The 12,381-nt window shown below is 40.6% G+C and overlaps 1 protein-coding gene across 2 annotated transcripts in view; it reads left to right on the top strand.

Annotated features, from left to right (window-relative positions):
• SLCO5A1 (solute carrier organic anion transporter family member 5A1) overlaps positions 1 to 12,157 on the top strand; it is a 76,972-nt gene extending 64,815 nt beyond the window's left edge. For both annotated transcript variants that reach the window (XM_049824413.1, XM_049824406.1), the window contains exons 7-10: positions 3,370 to 3,529; positions 6,438 to 6,679; positions 9,333 to 9,397; positions 10,630 to 12,157. In XM_049824413.1, the coding sequence (XP_049680370.1) occupies positions 3,370 to 3,529; positions 6,438 to 6,679; positions 9,333 to 9,397; positions 10,630 to 11,075 (913 nt within the window). In that variant the 3' untranslated portion in view covers positions 11,076 to 12,157. The remainder of the gene's footprint in view (positions 1 to 3,369; positions 3,530 to 6,437; positions 6,680 to 9,332; positions 9,398 to 10,629) is intronic.
• The last annotated feature ends 224 nt before the right edge of the window (positions 12,158 to 12,381 follow it).

Raw genomic sequence — 12,381 nt, 5'->3', positions numbered from 1 at the left:
CCCTCTTCTGAAAAACTTTTGCATTGCAATACTGAATATTGCAGTCCCTAACATTTGGGTGCTTTGAGACACAAGATAGCACTTACAAGCCTGGAGTGCAGCTATGACAGAAAGTAACATAATAAAATGGGAGTTTTCCTGAGTAACAGGAGAAGCTTCAGGTGAAAATGTTGATATCAGCTGCTTTTCAGTTTTCAGTAGCTTGGAATCACCTTATGCAGTGAAGAGGGAGCGTGGGTGCAGAATTTGGGAACTGTGATTTCTTCAGACAGAAAGGTATTTAGGAAATAAGACCTAGGGTCTCTAGCCTCAGCCAACCCTAATCACTTGGAAGTAGATTGGTATGAATAATGTCATTCAGGTAACTTTTCCATTGCCTTAATGCATTCATGTTGCTGGCAGTGTTTTAAACCGAGATGAAATTCCAAGTGAGATGCAGAAAATTGAAACAGCAATAAACCACACTGCAGACTCTTGCTTTTGCACTTATTAATTTAGCAACCTGAAACAAGACAGAGAGCATGGCAAGTGTAGTAAAAATAGGTGTAAATATAATATGGGTCATTTAAAAGTTCATGCTTGTTATAATTTGGCTGCTTAATGGCAGCAGAAAATAACCTACATTTCAAAGTGTGTCTAAACAGAACAGTTATTTTCTTTTTGGTACCTGAGCTAGCATGTTCTGTAATAGTATGGATAAAAGGTAATACTTTAAGCCTATACCTTCAGGTACCTTCTAGCATAATGCCTTCAGGTAACACTAGATGTGATTAGATTAGTTAATGTTAGATGTGGCTTATTTAATTGCAACTACAAGATTTCACTAGAGCTTGCAAATATTTTCATGCTGGCCGTAGGAACCCCTTAAGTTTATTTTTTCAGGAACCTTCATGTGTTCAGAATTTACAAGCAAAGTAGTAGAAGTGGGGGCTGTCAGACAAAGCTAGCAGGAGCCAGATTCAAAACAAACAACAGCTCGTGTAACAGGCTGTGGACTGTCAAAAAATCCTTGCTGTTAGATATTGTAGATGCAAAAAATGTAATCTCAATGGGAAAAGTATAGGGGAAAAAAAGGGGGGTTATTAACTAAAAAACCACATCAGACTTAGAAAATATTTTGGGCTGAAACACGTTAGAGGCTGAGAGAATACTTTTCTTGGGGAAGTTACTTGCCCTGTTCTTGCTCTTCCCTAGTCATGTTCTTACAGCTACTGTTAGAGACAGAATACTGGTGAAGAGGCAACCATGGTCTCAACAGCCATTTTCATTTAAAGGCTCTCACAGAAAATGTACACATGCGAAAATAAATTTTCAATTAGTCTTCAGCCAACCAAGGAAAAAAAGCAATGCTACAAAACTCATCTGAGCAATCCCAGTAACTGAAAGGGCCAAAGATAGTATAGTAGCTCTTTATAAACTAATCTGAGGTTTCCAAGAAAATATGCCCATTAAAAGTAAATGGCATTTCAGACCAGTTATTTGTCAGAAAAATATGCTATGATCATCAACTATTTCCTCATTAATGAGGAGCCTCTAGGTAATAGAGTTTGACACCTTACATCCTCTGATATTAGCTCTATGTACACTGGGTCAAGTTATGCCAGTCTGTTTTTAATTTGGGAGCAAACGGGTATCCATTTTCTCTTTCTTTAACTCTTTCATTTTAACTCTCTCTGTTTCTCTATAATCAGAATTTGTATATACAGTTTTTTTACCATTCTTTTCTTTCAGTGAGGTTGCCTTTGTGCCTGCTAACCCTTTTCCTCCTTTGTTTTGTACTCAAGCCCTTACCCTGTCCAGGAATGTTAAAAGTCCAGTGTCACCTTCGGCTTTCCTTCAGCACAGGGAGTAGCTGTATGTCTTCTCCAGGGTTTGTGCCCAAAGCTGGGCATTTTTAAGTGATCTGGGAGTTGTTTTGGGCAGGGCTGAAGTGATATGGTACATAAGACAGGAGCTGGTTAATTTGGTGACTGTGTGACTTAGTCAACCTGAGTCAAAGCCTGTGATGATGACAGCTGGCGGTCAGTTGTAACCAGAGTTGGTTACTGGTAGCAAAAAGCACCATTTGATCAGTGGGGGTTTTTTTTCCCCATCATCTTCTGAAGAAGAGTCTGTGGTCTTACAGATATGGACGCTGCTATTACTAAGGCCTTTGTCACTTCTGGATTGAGCTGCAATGGTACAACTGATAGGGTAAAGTAGAGACACAGTGGGATTATGTTTATAAAATCTTGATTCCAGCCATGAATTGCACACTGGCACTCAGTGGTTCATACTGGCTGCCCCTAGGCAGCTCAGGGTATCAGGTATTGGTTCTGTCTTAGGAGTTCGTCTTGCTTTGGGACTCCCAGCACCCAGGGCAGTGCCATTTGGGGGGACCAAAACTGCTTCCGAATGACATGCTCTCTCCAGACAGGGCCCAGACGTGCCATGCGGAGGCGTTTGCTGGAGGAGAGGGTGCATCGGGAGAGACCTGTAGCTGTTGCAGCGCAGTGCTTCATTCGAGCCTTGTTACATGAACCACTGAGCTCAATGAGTGCCATGAGCTGCTGCCTTGGCTGGGGTCCCTTCGTGCATTCATCCCGTGGTGAAGACGTGCCCAGGCTGGCATGGCGCTGGCCAGTGAAGAGTTGATGCAGTTCCCTGCTGTGGCGGTTGAGATCTGTTCAACCACCTGTTCGGAGCAGCAGTGGTAGATAGTGAAGAGCCTGCTTTTTGGTGCGTGCGTGTCCTTCAGCTTTGAAATTCCCTTTAGTTCCTTCTGAGCATACCGCCAAACCCTTCTAGGGAGGACCTAGAAAGTTGAGCTTTGGCAAGATTTTGCGGAATGGTCTGGGGAAGCGGAGTAGTGGTTCTTCTACAGACAAAGCACAGCACTCCTCCAGATCTAGAGAGCTTCCTGTAGGTTTCACATATACATATAAATAATACAAGCATTAAGTTTTCTGAACAGTTGTTGGTATGTGGGAGGAGATGCCTGTTAGTTCACATAATGCTTACATCTTGTCACTGAGCCCTTCACTAGTAATCAAAAACAAATTGCTGCAGCTTAGCATAGACATATAAAATAGTCGTGTCTTAACTCTTAAAGGAAAAAAAAAACAGGGGAAAAATACAACTACTACCTAGGCAAATAAGATAGAAGTTTCAAACTTTGGTATTATTTTTGTATTGTGTTTTTAGTTGATGGCAGAGATGCCTTGGGCGTTCTTCTATATTGTTTAAATCATGTACATAACCTAGAGGTAATGCCATCTTTCTCCGATAATCAGTTCTGAGTTCCAGTGTTAATAAGTAGGATGTTTTCACCCTCTGAACAGCAGGATATCTGTGCTTGCTCTACTAGCATGTTCTTTTTCCTTTCTTCAGTCCCACTCTTGCCATGGCCCACAGGAATCTGACTGGGAGCTGCAATGTTAACTGTGGATGTAAGATTCATGAGTATGAGCCCGTCTGTGGATCAGATGGAATAACGTATTTTAATCCTTGCCTAGCTGGCTGCATCAATGGTGGAAACCATAGCACAGGGGTAAGTGCTTCACCCACCCACCCACATATAACCTGCAAGTCACCCCTTGGGACTGATGCAGATCGAAGACTGCTCTGTTTCTAGTGCAAGCATCCCCCCTTTTCTTTTTTTGGAAATGCATTGCCTGTTACAGCCCAGTCTTCCAGTTATGCTGGACTGGGGAAGGGCATCCTGCTGGTAAAATCCCACTATGGAAATTTGGCAGTTTCTAGGACTGGGCACAAGAAAACAGTTGAAAAGTAGAATTGGACCTAAATATCAACAGAGCATTATGGTCGTGCTCATTCCGTACAAAACCCAAAATTCTTCTGTTGCAAAACTGTCCTTTAAAAAAGGATGATTAAGAAAGATGGGAAGTAATGTAAACATTGATTTTCTCAGGACTTGATTGTGCTTTCCAGAAAGCTTATTTATAATGTACCAGTGCAGTCTTGAGCCAGCCTGTGAAGCACAAGGGTGTTAGGTCCAGTGCTGTTCTTTCTCAGGTTGACTGGGAAATGATCTGAAAATGCAGGTTCATACACAGATGGCATTGAAAACAGATTAGTTTCCCTTATAGGTTTTTTTTTAAAGTATCTTGCTGGTTTATATTAGAAAATTGCTTTGGCCCAATTGGAAAATCCTGTGATGTGAGCCTGTGGGTAACTTTCAGCATCTATATAAATCTTATTTGTGCTTTGCTGGATTGAGACATAGGTTTGATCTTTGCTACATTTCACCTGATATCAAACTGGCACTATTAATTCATTTAGTAGGGAGGTTATTTGGGAGTATGTGCTTTTCACTACAGATTTTGAAACGTACTATCTCCTCTTATGATTTAAGAAAAGATCCTTCATGGCCTGAAGTTTTAACTTGGTAGCTAATGATGAATAGAATAGGGCTGACATTGGTAGGAAAATGCATTTCTTCATTAAATAATGCTTTGTGTAGGGTACTATTAAAAACAACAAATGTAAGCTTGTGCCACTGTGTAACACACAAAATGTTGCTAACCTGTAACATTGGGATTTAAGTTTATAACATACACTGTTTTCAAAATTAACCATTTAAAAATTGGAAGTAGGAGAAAAGGATGCCAGTGTACAGTATATACCTGTTTTATATATATATTCCTATACTCCAGCATTTCTGTTGTGTCATGTCTGTCTCTTGGTACACAGACTTGGTTTCTCTGGTGTTGAACCAAGACTGTGTAGTAAAGAGGACTATTTTCTGTATGATGCCTGTTTCGCATTTGCATAAGGAGATTAAGGTAAGGGACTGTAGGAAGAAAGCAGATACTAATGTGATATTAGAGAGTGGAGTGCTGTCTTGGGAAACTGGATTCTGTCACTACTTTCATTCCTAAGTGATGTTGGGCAAGTCACTTGAACAAAACTTCTTCCCGTTGGTTGTTAATCTTGTATTCTTCATATTCTGGATGATGGACATGAGCAATAACCAGAAGTGCCAGTTATAGAAGCACTGAGTGCCTAAATCTGTATCTGAAGGCATGAAAAGTTAGGTATAGAATATATTAAGTTGTATATAATGGAAAATGTTCGGAAAAAAAGGATCCTGAGTGTCTCAGATTAGTCACCCACATCTGTGAAACTTTTGATCTGTTTCAGTTACTTAGCTACAAAATTGAGATAACGACATCAGTGCCTCATCTCATAACTGTTTTGAAGATGAATTACTCCTTTTAGAAAGAGTTAAGCCATAACAGTGAGTGTGATAGAAAAATCCATAAGAAATATGAGTCACTCTGCCTTTGTAGTGGAATGTATGTTTAGTGTGAGATAAAAAATAGCTGAAGCCACATTTTGAAAATGGGAGGTAAAATACTGGATAAATTGATACATTATTAAGATGTTCAGCTAAAAACCATAGGAAAAAACCGTGAGACTACATCATAGCATGAACACATACAAAGGTATACATTAAAGTTGACAAGCAACCATAATTTGGACATTTCCTGATGTCCAAGTGCTTAAATTCGCAACCTTAGATGGTCTTGCAATGTAGCTTCAGTGCATTGTGGTCCTAGGTTTTACGAACGCACACATTGAAACCAAAAACTCCTTCCTGTAACATCACATGGGTCCTGACCCGTTTCTTCTCTAGCACTGGAGCATTCTGATCTGCTGCACACCCCTTTGCCATTAGATTTCTTGAAAAAAGTAGTAGAATAAATGTGACAGGAAGCGATTTCTGATCTAGCTCGTTCTCACCTTGCACAAATCACGGTGCCCTTTGCGTGTGAAATGCCACTTCTTCATTCAGTCTCTTCATCCTAATTTCAGCCTCTTTGTCCATTCAGGGATCCCTCATGTCCTCCAGTCTCACTGTTTAAGTCTATGCTTTCCCCTTATTCTCTGGTTTTGTTCCTGTCCACATCCCATCCACATCCACACCCACATCCAGCTGGAAGGTCCTGGGCTCCAAGCGTGAAGTGCAGCTTGTTGCTCTTTGGCCAAATCTGGGTAGATTTCCATTGAGATGGCAGAAGACACCTCCTGAATATGCAAGTCAACAGCCTGCCAAATTCCAGAATATGGCATTGTCCGTGCTGCTTAAAGAGTGTTTCCTCACAGTTTTTTGTAATGCAATAGAATTAAACTTTTTCTCCAGCCTCCCTGTCAGAAGTGATTGAATTGTTTCAGCAGAATTTTCCAAAAATATTCCGGAACGTTTTTTAAACTCAGCCTAAATAAAGCAATGGAAAGGCATAATCTCATCATGGAGAGTCCTGGCCAGCTTTAAAAATGCTTGGTAGTAACCTGGCTTGATACTTGAGGTAGTGATGCTAGAGGCAGAAGTTTCCTGATTGAGAAGTACTATGGGACTGTGGTACCATGTGTCTGCGCAATGTCTTTCTTGTATGGGTTTTTCATGTGGAAATGTTCTTTTTCTTTCTCCCCAGGTAAGAAATTACACAGAATGTGCCTGTGTCCAGAGTCGCCAGGTGATCACTCCGCCCACAGTGGGCCAGCGCAGTCAGCTCCGTCTGGTTATTGTCAAAACCTACCTGAATGAGAATGGCTATGCTGTTTCTGGGAAGTGTGATCGAACCTGCAACACGCTTATCCCGTTCCTGATATTTCTCTTCATTGTTACCCTTATAACAGCGTGTGCCCAGCCGTCAGCAATCATAGTAACACTGAGGTGAGAACTCACTTATGGTTTTTAAATTATTTTTACTGTGCCTGCTGTCACCAGTGCCTGTGTCAGAAGAGGCTGGGGCAATGCAGCCAAACTTCTTCAAGCTTATGTATCCTTAAAAAATGAATAGAATAGGGCTGACATGGATAGGGTGGAACTTGCTTGTATTTAGAATGTGTAACATGATAATACACTTTAGGAAACATGAAGTGCCCAGCTATTTCCAGGCGCTATAAAGAGAGAACAAGTAAAAACGTCATGTAAGAAAATGATTACTCCTGAAGAAATTTTCAGCCTTCTTAGAGCAATGGTTTGGATTTTCAAATGCAAATGAAAAAAAGTTAGTATTTAAAATGATCCTTTTCTCTTCTTAAAATTGTTCATTCCTGCCACATGCCTGTGTTTGACTCTTCACTTTTTTTCTTCACAAGAATTTTGAACTTGTACTGTAGCAGTATTGTTGTCACCATGGTCATTTAAGGATAGAGAACAACACAGTCTTTGTAGGGAAAGGTAGTGTCATCTATTTGTCCATTTGGAAAAAAGTGTTCAGGGTTTTGGATTGGCTTTTCCCATCTCTGCCATCTGGTCTGATAAACATTATCGCTCTCTGTAACATCTCCATCCATTTAAAACACAGCTTTTGTAAGTGAACTTCAGCCTGATTTTTAAAGAAAAGTGAGCTGAAGAAACAGAATATGGTCATCTGCTAAAATAAATTTCTATTTCTATAATACATGTTGCTGTTATCAGAAGAGGAGGAGGAAAAATTAGAGGAAAATGAGGTAATTATTTACTAGGATTTACAAAGCACACCCATAGGTATTTGTTCTACTGGTAACAGAAGGACAAAGAGAATGGTTTAAAGATGTCAGTTTGGTTTGGAATCTGAAGCTGAAGAGCTCTCAGAGTTCAAGAATTGAGTTCCTGTTGGATGGAGATGGGCTGGAAGATAGAAAAAATAGAAATAAAAGAGAAATAGAATAGAAATAGAATAGAATAGTTCAGTTGGAAAGGACCTACAATGATCATCTAGTCCAACTGCCTGACCACTTCAGGGCTGACAAAAATGAAAGTCTGTTATTAAGGCATTGTCCAAACACTGACAGGCTTGGGGCATTGACCACCTCTCTAGGAAGCCTGTTTCAGTGTTCGAGATGCTCTTCAGAAGCACATCCAAAATGATCCAGATGCAAATGGGCATTCAGTCCCTGGGACCAGGTTAAAGCTGATTTGAAGTAAATCCCTACAAAACCTGAAATGCTTGCGGTGGTAGATGTCAGGTCCTCAGCATGAGCTGTTTAGCTGTATAAACTCGCTTCTCTTGAGCTGCATTAACTGCTAACATAGAGACACCTTTTGACCTGGTTTTGTGTAAAATCTCTTTCCAAATTGAGCTTTTTTAAACCAGTCTCAGGACTTTTCTTTCTGTGAGAAGGGTACTCCCAACCAAGTCGGATTTTCTCCTAGTAGTGTTGTCTTTACATCTTCACTCTGATATTCTGAGACTGCTGATGTTCTGCTGCTGCCCACAATTAGACCCCTTGTCGTGGTTTAACCCCAGCCAGCAACTAAGCACCACACAGCCGCTCACTCACTCCCCCCCATCCAGTGGGATGGGGGAGAAAATCAGGAAAAGAAGTAAAACTCGTGGGTTGAGATAAGAATGGTTTAACAGAACAGGAAAGAAGCAGCTACTAACGATAACGATAACGATAACGCTAATGCTAATAAAATGACAACAGTAGTAATAAAAGGATTGGAATGTACAAATGATGCGCAGGGCAATTGCTCACCACCCGCCGACCAACACCCCGCCAGTCCCCAAGTGGCGATTCCCCGCCCCCACTTCCCAGTTCCTATAATGGATGGGACGTCCCATGGTATGGAATACACCGTTGGCCAGTTTGGGTCAGCTGCCCTGGCTGTGTCCCTTTCCAACTTCTTGTGCCCCTCCAGCCTTCTTGCTGGCTGGGCATGAGAAGCTGAAAAATCCTTGACTTTAGTCTAAACACTACTTAGCAACAACTGAAAACATCAGTGTGTTATCAACATTCTTCGCATACTGGACTCAAAACATAGCACTGTACCAGCTACTAGGAAGACAGTTAACTCTATCCCAGCTGAAACCAGGACACCCCTATAAAAATAATAATGGTAAATCTTTGTAATAGGTCATGTAATATCAGAGACTGATATTTTTCCTAAAGTATCTCCAAAGTGATTATACGATGCAGAGATCTGTTAAATTCAGAAGCCGAGTCTAGCTTACAGCAACTTAATTCTCCATTAATTCCAATTTATCTGAAAAAGATGAAGAAAATAAAGCATTATATGAAATAATAGGAAACTGTCATGAGAAGCCATAAACATTTTGGATGGACTCTCTAAATTTCCTTAATGGGTTTGGATGGAATTCTTCAGGGCTTACACAGGCAAAGAAAGGTTAAAAGGCATGATTGAGATTTTGATTAAGCAGGGATGGGAGAAGCTGGCTGTATTTTTTCCTAGCAATAAGAGTTAACAATATTAGAAGCTAAATGGAAGAAATTTAGAGAAAGACTTCTTATAGCTCAGAAAAAAGCCAGCAGGTAGAGCCAGGACATAGCACAATTCTTATCTGTTACAACTTCAGCATTTTCTTTTTGCCTGCTAGGTCTGTGGAAGATGGAGAGCGGCCCTTTGCACTAGGAATGCAGTTTGTTTTATTACGAACTCTTGGTAAGTCTTACAGTTACTCAGCATTTCCATAAAGGCTCACCATGTTTGGCTTAAATGTACCATAAAAGTACTAAATCTGCAACTAATTACCTGACTAATTGTATTTGGAACCTAAAATTAATAGCTTCTGAAAACATTGTAGCTGACAATGTATTTAAATTCTTTTTTTTACTGACTTTCTAGAACATTTTTGTCCCAGAAAGACATTTTTACAGTTTCAAATTTTATTTAAAAAAATAATAGTTACTAAATATTATTTTATAAGGATTTTTTTCTTTTTTTAGAAAGATTTTTATTGCTTTCAGCCATAACAATAGCTTTTTGCATTTTTAAAATAAGAAGCAATTGTTACTTAATGTCTAATTTCAAATGTTTCAATGCAAAAAGGGTGCATGTTAAGTCTTTATTCCACAAAGTAGTTTCTTTCAAGCTTTTGAACTTCTAAAATCCTGCCTATAAAGAAGACTCCAGGTGTTCAGCTACTACAAAACTTATGACTAGAGGAAGCAAGGACTATTTTCTAAGAGAACAAGAGAAGAAGCCTGTATAGCTGCATCTGGAAGTTGTCTTTGTGGTAGGACATTTCTGACTTGTCTTAAAGTTGTCATATTTCTGGAGGAAGCAGGAGCATTCAATGGGCTGCCTGCATTTTTAGCAGCTTTAGAAGTTAAAGTCTGTTTCTGAGGAAGATCTATTCAAAAGAAAATGTACAATTTTAGTGGTCTCACCACTTCCATCCATTTTCACTAAGAGAAACATTTTGCTGTCTTTGGGACTTTTTCTCCTGAATCTAAAGCAGTAACCCCTGCCCTTTCCCAGCTCATGGCCAATGGATGTTCAGCAAGCGACACTCTGGAGATAATGCTGTATTTTGTTCCTCTCCTGTATTTTATTTCCTGAGAGCAACATTGGATTTTCTTTTGGGGAACACGTAGTTCAAGAAGAGCTGTCTGGGGATGGCAGATTGAAGCAGTACCTGTCGTGAGGTGCTGCTACATTGTCTTCTTTGCTTGAATTCTTTCCTCTTTGTGGTATGTTTCATGTGCGGGCTAAGTAGCGTTGGTGGGAAGATTGGCGGACCAGTTTTCCATGTTTTATGTTTCATGTGAGAACAGCAGTGTAGAAATCTCAAAAATTCTTGACTTACACTGTTTGGCTAAGGCATATAGTCTCTTTAGACATTTTCCACTATATGCTAACACATATTATTTCTGTTGCTGTTTTTATTTCAGCTTACATTCCCACTCCAATTTATTTTGGGGCTGTTATCGACACCACGTGCATGCTTTGGCAACAGGATTGCGGCGTACAAGGATCTTGTTGGGAATACGATGTCACCTCATTTCGTTTTGTCTACTTTGGGTTGGCAGCTGCTCTCAAGTTTGTTGGATTCTTTTTTATTTTTCTGGCCTGGTATTCCATTAAGTGTAAAGAAGAGCAACTGCAGAGACAGAGATGGAGGGCTTCGCCGGTGAACACTGTGAGTGAGATGGTTGGCCAAGCTGGACCCCAACAAAACTATGCACGGACTAGATCCTGCCCTACCTTCAGTTCCCGAGGAGACATCAGTGTGGCACAAGGAATGAACTGCGTAGCACAGACATACCCCGGCCCTTTTTCAGAAGCAATAAATTCCTCAAATGAAAATGCATTGGAAGAAGTCACTGCTGAGATATAGACCCCTGGCTTGGTAATGTAATACTTAGTTTTGTTGGTTGACTTAATTACGGCGCCTTGTAAAACACCTGTGCCTTCTATTTTTAATCTAAATGTAACACGTGATAAAACCAACAAAGCTTAATGTAAACAACCATAGTATGTTCCTGAGGGCTGGATACCTCAAACCAACCCAAGTTCTTATTTCTACCCTCCCGACAATGGAGTTTTAAAAATTGTATTTGTAATTATTTCAGATGTGTCCATTAAATGTCCATGCTCTGATCTAATATCATGTAAGGGTGAGGTATTATGATCAGCAGAAGTCAGTGGAAGAGTGACAAAACCTTACATTGTTGATGTCTAGAAGTCACAAAAATGCTTAAATGTATTGTCAACTTCATATCCGCAAATCATATTTTTAAGAGATGAGTAATTACTGTGAGTTCTGCTACAAAGCACAACTGAACTTTTTTAAACTATGCAACTTATTTGGATAATTTTATGTGCAGCAAATTAAGTTTAACATTTGCTTTAAAAGACATTACTGCAACTGAATTTGAAAGGGGCTATTTTCAGACATAAGCATTAAATTAAAAAAGAACATAAGGTTTCAAGTACTGTTAGTAACATGTTAAGCCATACAAAAGTTATGCATCAGGTAGTGCTTGCAAATGTTGAGTCGTTAATATCTTTATCCTGTCAAAATACGCATTAATTTTCATTTGATGGGATGTAGTCATTTTTCACAAAGTACACAGGCTAGGAAAGTATAATGCTTGGAGTAAAAAAACTTCAGTATTAATCTATAATAACATTAAGATGTGGGAATCGTACACACGTACCAGAGCGGATATGTGCATATTTCTGTAATGTTGTTTAGGTGGTCATTATTAGCACCAAATCCAATCTTTTCCTGAAGAAGAAAAAATATCCAGTTACAGCTTGACAGGAAGAGCTTGGCTGTCCTTCAGAAACGTGTGCCCGTCTAGTTCAGCTTCGGTGGAAAAGTCTCGAGGGAGAACCAATTGCCTCGTTTTCTGCCCGAGTGGCCGCCTGGGACGCGGCGGGCCCCTCGCAGCCAGCGACGGTGCGGGGTTCGGGCTGGCAGGAGTGAGCAGAGAGACCCTTCAAGTAGGCTGCAAGCAGCCTGCCCACCGCCGTGCCCGCTACGAGGCTTTCCCCTCCGCTCCCGGCACCGCCGGGGGTGCTGTGCTCCCTGCCACCAAGGACAGCGGGCTCAGACCCCGAGTCCCTGTTGTCTCTGCCCCACTTCTGCCTCTCCCGCTGCCCGGGGCTGGGCAGGCTGGTGAGACAGGCCTGGAGGT

Source organism: Accipiter gentilis, chromosome 2, assembly GCF_929443795.1.
Source record: "Accipiter gentilis chromosome 2, bAccGen1.1, whole genome shotgun sequence".
Lineage (NCBI taxonomy): Eukaryota > Metazoa > Chordata > Aves > Accipitriformes > Accipitridae > Astur > Astur gentilis.
Note: the sequence above shows the minus strand (reverse complement) of the source record. Positions and strands in the feature narration are given on the sequence as shown.